The following is a 13,580-nucleotide window of genomic DNA, read 5'->3' as shown; positions in this document are numbered from 1 at the left end:
TTTTCCAAAGCACTTGAGAAACAAACTACATGGTGAGCCCCATTTGTGGGCTAGTGGGGATTATAATTATGTTTTTATCATTACCCCTATTAGAACTGAACATTTTCCTGCATTCACAACTCCACTGGAGACTCAGAAAAGAGAAATCTTGCTCAGACAAAATAGGTCCCTGCTGCTACAAAATTAAGCTACTGAAATTTAAGCAAATTAGAATACTCTAACATGCCATACTCTCAATAAACAAAAATGCCATTCTTGCAAGGGGCAGCAGGGCTGGCTGCTTTGCAACTCTGCCCTCCAGGACCCTAACCCCAGGATGATGCCACAGGAGCACCTGCATCTAAGGGACTCATTTTGAGGAATTAGCTTCTTCTCATGAGATGTGTGAATGCACAGTAACGCGTAGCTTGAGGCCTCTGCTAGTTCATTTCCATTCTAATTACCTTGTTTCTAATAGTTTATTATTCCATGGCAAGAATTCCATTTCCAACTCCAATTCCAGCGCCAATGTATCTCTTTTTTAGTGCTGGATGAGGTTAAGAAAAACATTTGGTGCTTTGTAAATTGACAACCGGTCAAAAACCAAATGCTAACTTTGTGGTGTCTGTGTTTTGGGTGTTCTGATTCTGAAAACAGTTTATAAAACAGTTTCTCAGGATGGAGCTATAACTCAGTGGTAGAGATTTGCCTTGCATGCTCGAGGCCCTGGGTTTGATCCTCACCACTGCCAAGAAAAAATAAATAAAATTTCACAGATTGCTTAAGCTATAAACAGACATATTTGATCTGAGGATTCTGAAATGAGCACTTATAAACATAGAGGATTTTTTTCTGCCTGTTTTGAAAGAATGGACAATCAAACAGGTCTACTAACAACTGCTGGAATAAATGCTATCGCGCCATTTAGGGTAGCCACATTTTGTCTGAATATTTGCCATGGATGTTCCTGTGACTCTTGATACCCTCTTTGGCTAATGGTTGGAAATGTTGGTTATAGCTTATTGTTTTTAAATATCAAATGGATTTATAATAATTATCTGGAAATAAGTCATACTTCCTTTGACATGTAAATTGTGATGGCGCAAGGTACCATTGGCTTTATTGCCAGAAATGAACAACCTTCAGATGTTCCCAAAGGGTCTCCAGATCTCCCAGATGCTCATGCACCCACCTGCCAGATTCACTGTGTCCCATGATTGCCTCTTCTGCTCCTGCTCTTTATCTTCTGCCTTTGAAGCCACCAAGGAAGACACACCATTATAACCACCATACACACACAATAAGAGCACTAACTTCGACTCGTGGTTATGTCTCTGGAGGAATCAATGCTTCAATCCTCAAGTGCCAGACATTCTCTGGATCCTGGTTAGGCTCAAACAGGATGGCTAAAGCCTAGCTCACTTAGACTCAGAAGATCTCTGTTCTTATGGTCTGTCTCCAATAGTTCAATATCTCTGGTTATCTCCACTTGCCCAGAATTTCAAAAATGTAATCATGGAAATAATTCCATCATATTCTGATCCTCAATCTTAGCCCCAAAATCCTTTGAGTGTCTGATGGAATAAGTAAAAATCAGAAGCCATGCTTTTACTTTTGTCTTATCATCCTATTTTTTGTGTGTGTGTCCAAGGCAAATGCAGCTTCCAGCTTGTTCTTTTGAAGAACTTGCTTTGGAGAAGCCAGACACTGTTATGGGGAGTCGCTTCAGAAGACACTCTAAGTCTGAATTCAAATCAAAGAGAGCTTTATTTATACCTGGCCAGGGACTGTCACCCACCCATAGAGACTGAAGCTCTGTGGGAGAACAGCAATTTCCTGGCCTATGTCTTGGGAATTTAAGGACAAAAACCCAGCTCAGGGACTTTCCTTAGTGTCATGCAAGCAAGCCAGTCATAGAACCTAAGACAGCAATTAGCACAGCAACTCAAGGCAATCGCATCTTGGGTTTAAGCAGGTGTTAGACAACAGTATCCTGAGTTTGAGCAGGTGGTTAGCAGGGGTGAGGATCAGTTCAATGTCTTGGGTCACCAAGACCACCACATCCTGGGTTAAGTACATTTTGTAGGGTACAAAGTACAAAAAACAATATATTATAAGAAAACAGCTTTCATCTCAGTTTCTCAGAAACAGCTCTTGTAACAGTATTTTTATAGAAGGCAACAAAATGGAGTCTTAGGCCTTTCTATGACAGTTCTTGCTTTATAATTGTCTTTTCTCACTTGTCAAAATCTTATATCTATAATCTATATTTTTTCTAATCTATAACCTATAACTTACACTCTTATTGATTGTATTTATCAGTTCACACCCTACAACAACACCAAGTCTTAAGGATACTCAAGAAGCCTTGTATAAAAGTTCATATGAGAGAGAATAGAGTCCTCTTACCAACAGCAAGCACCAATGTGACAATGTAATTAAGCCATCTTGGAAAAAGAACTTCCAGCCCCATTAAAATTTATGATTGCTTCCTCTGGAAGAATCTGATTGAAACTCATGAGAAATCTTAACCAGATTGCCTAACCAGAAACTACTCCCAAGCTCTGACCCACAGAAGCTATGAATGATTTTTTAAAATTTATTATTGTTTTAAGCCACTCAGGTGTGGGGTAATTTCTTATGCATCAATAAATAACTAATACTGCGGTTTTTGCTTAGCAGCCTTTCATAGGAAACATTCAGCATAGTTTTACCTTAAGAGACATAATTATTTCACGTGACACACTAGAAGCTTAAAAATTAGGCAAACTTATACATCAAAGGATATGACTGACAGAGTAAAAGGGTAGTGAAGGAAAGGGAGAAAAATTTGCAGATCATATATCTGATAAGGGTTAATATCCAGAGCATATTTTAAACTACTTACAACTCAACAATGACAAAAATTGATAGACATGTGCAGTGTTTTAAAAAATGTTTAAATTGCTAAAGAGAATAGAGTCCAAAAATGGATTCATAGGATTGATTGATTTTCAACAAGGTCTAAAGCTAATACAATGGAGAACTGATAGGTTTTTCCAGCAAATAATGCTAGAACAATTGGATATCCCATACCCAAAAAAAAGGAAATTTCAATCCATATCTTGAACGATGTACAAATTGAGCTTAAAATGAAGCAGACTTATGTAAAGGGTAAAACTGAAATATTTTTAGGGAAAAATAGAAGAAAAAATTTATGAAGTTACGTGAAAACTTCTAAGAAATACCATAATAATTATCCCTAGGGGGGAAAATTGATAAATTGAAGTTCATTGAAATTAAGACATCTACTGTTCAAAGACAGCTAAGGCAATAAAAATAGAAGGCAAAGACTGAGATAATATTTGCAAATCATATCTGACAAAGTACTTGTACACAAAATATATAAAGAATTCTCAAAATTCAAAGTTTAAAAAATCAAGAGCCATGGTATAGCTTAATGATAGAGCACATGACTAACATGAACAAGATCCATGGGTTCACACCATTTGACCCAGTCATCTCACTCCTAGATTTATACCCAAAAGACTTAAAAACAGCACACTACAACGATGCAGCTACATCAATGTTTATAGCAGCTCAATTCACAATAGCTAAATTATGGAACCAACCTAGGTGCCCTTCAACAGATGAATGGATAAAGAAACTGTGAGATATATATACACACACACACACACACACACACACACACACACACACTGGAATATTACTCAGCCTTAAAGAAGAATGAAACTATGGCATTTTGCCAGTAAATGGATGGAACTGGAGAATATTATGTTAAGTGAAATAAGCCAGTCCCAAAGAACAAAATGCCCAATGTTTTCTCTAATATTTGGATGCTAATTCATAATAAGGGTGGGGAGAATAGAGGTACTTTGGATTAGACAGAGGGGAGTGAACGAAAGAGAGGGAACATAGGGGCACAAAATATAGAAGAATGAATCAGACATTATTACCCTATATGCATATATGATTACATGACTTGTGTAACTCTACATCACCAGATGAATGAGAAGTTATACTCTATTTATGTATGATATGTCAAAATGCATTCTACTGCCATGTATAACTAATTAGGACAAATAAAAAATACATATTTAAAAAAATTATCTTGGGTTCAATCCCCAGCACCAAAATAATAATTTTTAATGGGAAAAATAATTGAACAGATACTTCACCAAGGACAATATATAGATGGTAAATAAGTAAATGTAAAGATGCCTAATATCATTAGTCCTTAGGGAAATGCAAATTAAAACTATAATGAGTTATTACTACACAATTTTATACTGGCCAAAATTAAAAAGGCTGATGATAACATGGGTTGAGGAAGTTGTAAGGTAACTGAAATAATCATATAGTGCTGATGAGAATGTTCAATACAGCAACCACTTTAGAAAAGAGTTTAGCAGTTTCTTTAAGTTAGGCATATACCTAGTACATGATCCAATCATTCCACTTCAAGATATATTCCCAAGAGAAATTTAAGCAAATGCCCATACAAAGACTTGTATAAGACTGTTCATAATAGCTATATCTGTAATAGCCCAAAACTAGAAATAACCCAAAACTAGAAATAACCCACAAGTCCATCATCTGGGAAATGGATAAACAAATTGTGGTATATTCATATGACAAAATACAGTATAAAGTAATACATGGTGCATGCCTGTAACCCCAGAGGCTCGGGAAGCTGAGGCAGGGGGATCACAAGTTCAAAACTAGACTCAGGAACTTAGCAAGGCCCTAAGCAACTTAGCAAGACCCTGTCTCAAAGTAAAAAATAAAATGGGCCGAAGATATGGCTCAGTGGTTGAAAACCCTTGGGTTCAATACTTGATACAAAAAAAAAGTAATACATAAAACTATATGAATGAACCTCAGAATGATTATGCTGAGTGAAAGAAGCCAGGTGGAAAAAGCACATACTCTATGATTCTACTTATATAAAAGTTCAGAAAATGCAAATTAAATAACAGTCCCCCCCCCAAAAAAAAAAAACAAACAACTTATTGCTGGTTACCTGAGAATGGTTAAAACTCCCACAGGAAAGAAACTGAGAACTGTCAGAAGCAAGAGGAAACATTTGGAGGCAATGAATATGTTCATTATCCGAATTGTGGTGATGATTTCATTGAATATATACGTTTGTCAAAGTGTGCCAAATTGCACACTTTAAATATAAGCAGTTTCATATATATCTATTATTCTTCAATGATGTTGTTTTTTAAAGTTAAGTTTACCAACATTTTTTTTAATAAGATATATTACTAAATCATTCAGGGAGTTGATTTTTGTTCAGCCTTACATCAAATGCTTCCATAAACACTACCATAAATATTCAAAAGATTCAGGCAAAAATATGATAAATATATAAAATCAAAGAAAAAGCTAACCTTTGTTCAAGACAACCAAAAGCAGGTAACCACCTACAAACAACTCACACAGCCTTGGGGAAGAAGGAAGAGGAAATTGTCTGTCAGAGAAGCCTTGTTTGTAAAACTGGATTAGCCTCCTCTCCCTACACTGAAGGTTTCCCACTGACTTCAAAGAAGCCTTCAGATCAGAGGAAAGTAGCATGGGGCTGAATAATTGTTCTGAGGTTGGGACTCGCTTAAAGAGATTCTCTTTTGAGCTGTACCCATCATGACATTATCATATTATCAATGATAAGAGGGCTTTGGGATGGGACTACTGAGCCACTAAAGCCCTCTTAAGCTTCAAAGAAGAGATGAGAAATGCATTCAAATCAAAGCAAAAATTTTAAAGTCATGGGATAGGGATACAATTCCTTGCTGTAGGAGTGACTGTGACAAATAAGAAACTGTATCTGTATGAGATTGGCTCTGTGAGCTGTTACTAGTTTCTGGGGCCCAGGAAGCACCAAACAATATATAGCTGAAGAAAGAAAAATCTATTACTCAACTCTCCATAATACAATAGGCTAATATTGACACAATCCCAGCTTGTGGATTAGGATGCATATGTAATAATCACCCCCTGCACAAAGAAGCAGAAGCACGTTGCTGAGATGAGGTGGTCCAAATAATATAAATGTCTGGGACAGTCTCATGGCCAGGGAAACAATTTTAATTGACTCCCAAAAATTATGCTGAGAAGCTGAACAGGGATTGCATCTTTAGGAGAATTGAACAGTAGGGCCTGAAATGTTGCTGGCCAAAAAATAATTAGCACATGTAGCTTCTTGAACCAGCAGGAAAAAAAAATGAAACGATCTATTTTCTTCCTGCTGCCCAATAAAGATGAACAGTCAGAACTAGAAATCCATTCATATGAACTGAGCTAGAAATGTGATTTAATGTTCCTTGTAAAATATCAATTCTGAGACCTGATGAGTGTTAGAATTAAGGACAGATTTAGTGCTGGACTGTACAAAGAAAATAGGACTTGAATGCAAAAGACATCTAAATAGAGCTGAATGTGTTAAATGCGTTAATAAATATATGGGTAACACAGAGAAAGCAGAGATTAATACCAGTTTGGGTTGAATAGGGGAACATGTTGTGATTAATAGGCAAGAAATCACAGAGGGTGCCATAAAAATAGAGCATGCTACCAATGTCTTTTACATAGAAGGTGCTCAGAATAACAGCTTTTACTTCATTTATCACCAAGAAGTATGAAGGTGTGCAGCTTTTTAAAATAGAGAAATCCTTCATTTGCTTTCTACACCAAAGAACTATATTCATTCCTCAGCTCCAGTAGATATCTTTCTTAAACAGTAACATGACCTCTATGCTGTGGGCACTTTCCCAGCAGGGGAAGACCTCTCAGGTCCATCCAACTCAAATGCAATTGGGCCCTCTACCCCAATCTTCTGTGTTCACATGAACTTGATCTTAAATGAAGCCCAGCTCAGATATGCAAAGATAGAGGGCCTTCACCTACTCATTCTCAGAAGTTAGCAGTGCGCCTTAATCAGACCATTCTAGCCATGCTGAGCCTTTGCCTCTAGCTACCAATTAGCCCTGCTGTTTCCTTAAGCTCTGTGGCTACCTCCCTGCTTGCTTCACAGATAGAGGGCCAGCAGGAGCCACCTGTTAGAAGCTGAAAAGCAGTGGGATTGCGTGTTTATTTGATATCAGCTGTGTATCACAGCAGACTTCTCCACAGAGAGCTGCTGGAAACTTCCCTGGAATAATTTCCATAGAAGCAAAACATTCACCATGTTTTGGTGAATGTATTGTCAATAGCATCGAGGTGTGCCAGCCTCTGCACATAGAGTCACTAAATGAATTACAAACATTCACGGAACACATATTATTGGAAAATTATGTATTTGGGGATGTAGGGTTGCCAGATTTAGCAAATAAAAGTACAAGATGCTCATCTAAATTTGAATTTCAGATATAAACAACAAGAATTTTCAATAAAGGCATGCCCCATGCAATACTATTAATTTCAGCATTAATTATATTTGTATTTTTAAATTATTTGTTGTTTTTCTGGAATTCACACTTAACTATATGCCATGTGTTTTATCTGGCAATTCTAATTGGAAGAAATAAAAAGTTTCATGGAACAGATGGGAGCAAACAAATAGGAGAGAGCACTGAGGAAGGAAAACTGACGTGGACAAAGGCAGGAGGTACTTGAATTTTTTTTTTAGAGGCAATGAATGGAGAAGTTCATATAAACAGAAGTTTCATGCAGGAGAATAACATTAAGAGAACTACCAGGGACCTATTGTGGAATGTTTTAATCAGTGGGCAACCCTTATGTAGCAAAAACTTGGAGGTGGGGTATAATTCAAGAGTCAGATGTTTCTTTAGGGGAACTGTCTTGTTTAGAGAAACACCTGGAAGGAACATTTTGGTTATGGGAAAAAATAGACCTCAGAGTTGTCCAGGATGATCAGGGACAATGAAGAAGATGAATCTGATCTTCATGAAAAAAGGAAAACATGATATTCTGGTACAGCTCTACAAAGGAGAGCTTAAAGAAATTTTGAGGGCAGTATCATGGCAGGAAGCCATCAGACTGAAGAAGGAAATTTTGGTTAGGGAGACATCTCCTACAGCAATCAAAAGATTTAAAAGAATTCAAGAGGTCAAATGCTCCATCCTATAGCATCATTCTTGCTGTTGAATCATGTAAGTCTCTGCTATTGCCTGAAAATCTTCAGGAAAAGCCTACACTTAAGTGATCTACTTTGAAGGCATTTAAGAGATGAAGAAAAGTACCTAAGCACCCCCATTCAAGTATTTGCACAACAGAGGGAAAGATGCCAGCAGTAGAAAAAATCCCCAAACAGGAAAAGGAAATGAAGGACATATGTGTGAACACCCACCCATGGGAATCCCCAGAAATTTTGAGGGGGTCAAGGACATCTGAAGTTAAAGCACTTTTGTTTAAATTTCACGAAATGGCTCCATGTGTACAAGAAAATGTCTATAGATGTAACTTCTGGTAGTTCAGGAGTAAATGACCACATGTATCTGTCTCCCGTTGTCCAAGTTTTAGACTCTTTTTCCTCTTGATAACTATTATTTGAACATCTCAGAAACTTTACCAATTTCATTCAATCTCAGAAACAGATGGGACAACTCAAGATTGAATTATTTTTCTCTTTTATCATTTCTGGCAAGAAATGTTATGGGGATATCTCTGTTTCATAAGCCTACACAAGTTTTCACAGCTATGAATGCTTAAGTGAGAAATACTGCTTTGCACCTACCCCATTACCTCCATGTATTTGAATGTGTACTTTGTACTCCTATGTAAATACACTGATGAATTCAAATATGTATATGATTATGACTATTTCCTGGAGTGAGTGGGTTTAGTCTACAATCTATAAAAGAACTACTCTGACAAATTAATATATTGTTACTTCCATAATAATGACTCCAGAGTGATTTTATTTGGCCAGCCACCTGGATGGTTTGAGATTGAAGGCTATTCCTTGACCATAACAACTGAAAGCTTCCTCCTGATAGGAAATTCTATTTAGAGAACCTATAATTGAAGATGTCTAATGAGTTATTGGCTCAATAGAGAATGGTCAGGATTTTTATTTGCATTTAAATGTTTATGGAACAGTCATAATTAGAGAGAAACCAGCCATCATAGTCTTTGCAATTATTATAAAATTATTATTACTTTCTCCTAGTGTTTTAGTCAACTTTTCCTCATTGTGACCAACATACCTCACAAGAACAAGATAGGGGAGGAAAAGTTTATTTGGACACTCAGTTTCAGAAGTTCAGTCCAAAGCCAATTGACTCCATAGCTCTGGGCCCAAGGTGAGTCAGAACATCTTGGCAGAAGGGCACGATGGAGAAAACAGCTCAGTAAATAACAGCCAGGAAGCAGAGAAAGAGACCTGCTCACCAGAGACAAAAAAATATACTCCAAACACATGCTCCCAGTGACCTACCCCCTGCAGCCACAATCCTGTCTTCCCACAGTTACCACCAAGTTCATCCATATCACTGAATTAATTCATTGATTAATTCAACTCTCAAAATCATTTTACTTTTTAATGGTCTTGCATTATCTCACACATGAGCTTTTGGGGAATACTTCATACCTAAACAATAACACCTGAAAAAATAAAAAAAAATAATCAATGATTTGACATTATTCCTGAGATATGTTCATGGTCCTAATAGTTCTGAAGTGTTTGAGAAATCATAAAATCTAATCTACAACTTAATGTATTTCAATTTGAAAAGGACATGATGATGCACAGCTAACTGGCTAGTCCCTCAGTTAGTTAGTAGTAATACAGTTTTCCTGAAGCTGACAATTTATCACCCACCCCTTTTACTTATTAATATTGCTTATTTGAATAACATTGATCATCATTCTTTGAGCCATTTCTAAATCGTATCTATCTAAATTAATCAGTTCCTCTTTGAGGTGTTTAATAATATTTCCATTTCTGTTTCAAAAACCCAAAGAAACAAAATCTAGCCTTTACCAATGGCACTTCCTTTAATTGTTCCTATTTCAAGACCTTTATCAATAGTTATATGCACACCCTATGAATTTGTTCACATTCATTCATAATATGATACTTTCTTATTCCAACAGCTTATATGCCCAGATGAGCATGCACATGTGCTTGTATTCATGCAAGGTGCTAGAATTTGAAAAAAATAGATCTAGAAAACTGAGAGGCTGAGACCACAAGCTAGATGCTGGTGGCCATGGGTCTCTATGGAATAGAGTCCCCACCAAGCTGCTTCAGCCTCATGGAGATGGGCTTTGTGATGTGTTGGACCACAGGCAGGGAAGCCAGGATACTCTTTAGCAGCTTTTTCTGCCTCAGGATTAGTGTGTGGGGTCAGGATCTGATGGGCAGCTTTGGGAAAAGCATAACACAGGGTGGCGGTAGCTTTTGCACATTCATGGCCATCAGAATAGGCAGATGACAATGGCTGCTACATCTCCACCTTCACATCACCAGTCTTTGTACTATAATAAAAAAAGAAAAAAGAAAAAAAAAAGTCTTGCTGGGCGCAGTGGCACATGCCTGTAATCCTAGCCCCTTGGGAGGCTGATACAGGAGGATTGGGAGTTCAAAGCCAACCTCGGCTAAGGCAAGGTGCTAAGCAACTCAGTGAGACCCTGTCTCTGAATAAAACATAAAATTAAAAATGGGGATGTGGCTCAGAGATTGGGTGCCCCTGAGTTCAATTTCCAGTACAAATAAATAAAAAAATGAATAAAACAAAGTCTTTAAATATTAAAAAAAAACTACCTCTAACTTTATGACACAGTTTTAAAGTGTTTAAGTCAAAATAGATTCCCTCATGATGAATTCTTTTTTGTGAGCTATCAGAAGTTTTAAAACTTATTTTCTCTTAATAAAGTCACTTTCTCATTATTTCTGGGTAATTTGCTTCTTTGCTTCTACTTTTTGATATTGTCCTAAACTTATTCATTTTCACTTATCAGAGAGATGTAAAACTAGTTGAAAATTAAGTATTTCCACTTTATTTACTAATTGAAATTTTTTAAAAAAGATTATAACTACAGCCTAAAATCAAAAAGTTTTAATATTAACTAATTTCTTCCATTCTCTTTGAATCTTTTCATAATCTTCATAAAAATTGTCTGTCTGAAGACAAATAAAAAGAATTCATTTCATACAGAGCATTTGTCAAAACGAAATGTAAATGGCAAGATGAATGCTACAGACTCTCACTTGGGTTCCATACATATATATAGTACATGTGCCATCACAGAGAGGTCTTTTCCTGTCCCCAAATGAATTGGGAAATTCAGAATCAGTGGCAAGAGCTACTTTGATCATGTGTCAAGGTCAAATAGAGTGAGGAGTCAGAAGTGTATAGACAAGACAGTGGTGATGAGAAATGAGACAGCAAGCAATGATAGATGACTCCCCATCAGGGGACAGTTCTTAGACTGTCTGTATCATTTCCCTACCCTCCTATCTAGGCAATATGTTTCTCAAAAAGGGAGGAATAGAGGCAACCAAGAAACCAGAGCAGTCTCTGTGGCTCTGCCTCTTTTCTGCATCTTGCAGATGCAGAACAAACACAATCCATGGATCGTGTGGAGCGGACTGATGGGGAGTCCATCAGGAGACACTGAAAGTAGATATTAGGAATAAGGTATCAAAACCTGTGACTCCTAATCCAGCAAAACTCTGGGCATGGTTCTGTCCTAAATTAGCAATTTTTAAGACAAAGTGATTTCCCTAAATATCACTAGTTTTTACCTGAGTCACTTTTGTCTCAATCTTATTAAAGTTCCCAAGAGAAACCGAATCAGGTCAGTGCTCATTCCAGCCATGCACTTAACATAAGGAATTAATTTGAACTGGAAAAACAAGAATAAGAGCCTGTGGGACACCAGCCTTTGTTTCAAGCTGGAGGTGTCAAAACTGGTACCTTCTGGACAAAGGCAGTTGTTCCCTCTACCACTCAGCACCATAGAATTTGAAGGGATCTTAGAGAGCATCTCATCTCCACTAAAGCCCCTCCCAAAGGCCATAGGAACAGCTGAGTATGTATGACCAAGCCTAGGACCCAGGGTCTCCTACCAATCTGCACTCTCCCTCTACTAATAATAATGACTCTATTTTTCATCCTATCTACATGTGCCAAGCATCATTCTAAGCAGTTCACAGTTGTTACCTTGCTTAATCCTACAACCACCCCCTGGGTAGCTATCTCTTGCTACTGCCATTCTCAGGTGAAGAATCTGAGACCCAGTGTGGGTAACCTGCTCAATCCCAAAACTGACAGAAGGGCTGAGCTTCCTGCTCCCTGGTCATAAAATAACAGGCAGGAGAAAGTTGATATAATTGTGAGCCAAATCTTTACTGGCTCTGATAAATTAATTACCAAATTGGCATATGAACCCCATGCCAGAAGCAAACTATGCTCAAAGCCACAGGCCAATCATATCACACTTCTTGCAGTTATGAAAACTCTCTTTGTTAACAAGCCACCAACCAAAGCTGCCTGAGGTTTTCTGATTTCTTTGATTCTTCTCTTTTCATTTTCTTCTGCAACTAAAGCTTCCCTTGGAGCATATCAGCCAGTAAAAGACAGTTTTTATTTTTCTACTGCACAGAACCTGAAACGGGTGGCTGAGACCTGGATGGATGAATTTGCTGAGTACATTTACCAGCGGCGGCCTGAGTACAGACACCTCTCTACTGGGGACATCTCTGCCCAGAAGGAGTTGCGCAAACAGCTCAAGTGCAAGGACTTCAAGTGGTTCATGGCTGCAGTGGCCTGGGATGTGCCTAAATACTACCCTCCTGTGGAGCCCCCACCTGCCGCCTGGGGTGAGGTGAGGAAACTGTGCTCTTACCTGTGTGTGTCCATCTCTCAAAGCCTCAGGTGCTGGGAGGGACAGCTAAGCCTTCGTTCTTGATCCCTGCAGCCAAGAAAGATCAATTTAAATCACCTCAGATAAATGAATGCCCACCCTATTTTTAGAAATCACTAGAAATAAAGATTCAACCTTCAGTATTGATAGCCCAACCCAGAACTATTGACCACTGTTGACTCCTCAGATGGGCTTTTAAAAATGTACCTGAAAAGTCAGGTATGGTGGCGTACTCCTATAATCCCATCTACTTGAGAGGTTAAGACAGGAGAATAAGAAATTATAAGCCAGCCTGTGCAGTTCGATAGTAGAGCACTTGCCTAGCATGAGCAAGCCCCTGGGTTCAATTCCCAATACCACAAAAATAAATAAATAATCAAGCAAACCTGGGAAATATTTTTACTTGAGATTTGTGAAATTCTGAGATCTTGTAGAGAATGAAAATATATGTCATGACACAGTGCAAATAAGGGCAATCTGCTATCCATAATAAGATCCCTTGCTGTTCTCTATGCATAGCCCTGTTGCTGTTTTATGTATGCAAGGTAATGGGGGCGGGGGGGGGGAGCACTTGGCTCTTTTTCTAACAGGGTGTATTCTGCAGAATTACGAAGGAATGCATTTCCATAATATATAGACTGTGGAATGTGCCAGAGCCATATTGGTTCCTGAAATAAGCAGTAACCTTTCCACCTTTGAACACTTCTACTTGATTTCACTTCCTGATGGAAAGAGCTGAATAGCCCCAGGTCCTAAATTTAAAGTAT

General features: G+C 37.9%; 1 protein-coding gene across 1 annotated transcript in view; it reads left to right on the top strand.

Annotated features, from left to right (window-relative positions):
- Galntl6 (polypeptide N-acetylgalactosaminyltransferase like 6) overlaps nt 1-13,580 on the top strand; it is a 1,116,183-nt gene that overhangs the window by 1,040,594 nt on the left and 62,009 nt on the right. Inside the window, exon 9 of the mRNA XM_071610524.1 lies at nt 12,553-12,774. Within this exon, the coding sequence (XP_071466625.1) occupies nt 12,553-12,774 (222 nt within the window). The remainder of the gene's footprint in view (nt 1-12,552; nt 12,775-13,580) is intronic.

Source organism: Marmota flaviventris, chromosome 3, assembly GCF_047511675.1.
Source record: "Marmota flaviventris isolate mMarFla1 chromosome 3, mMarFla1.hap1, whole genome shotgun sequence".
Taxonomy (NCBI): domain Eukaryota; kingdom Metazoa; phylum Chordata; class Mammalia; order Rodentia; family Sciuridae; genus Marmota; species Marmota flaviventris.
The sequence above is the reverse complement of the archived record's forward strand: the minus strand, read 5'-3'. Positions and strand labels throughout refer to the sequence as shown.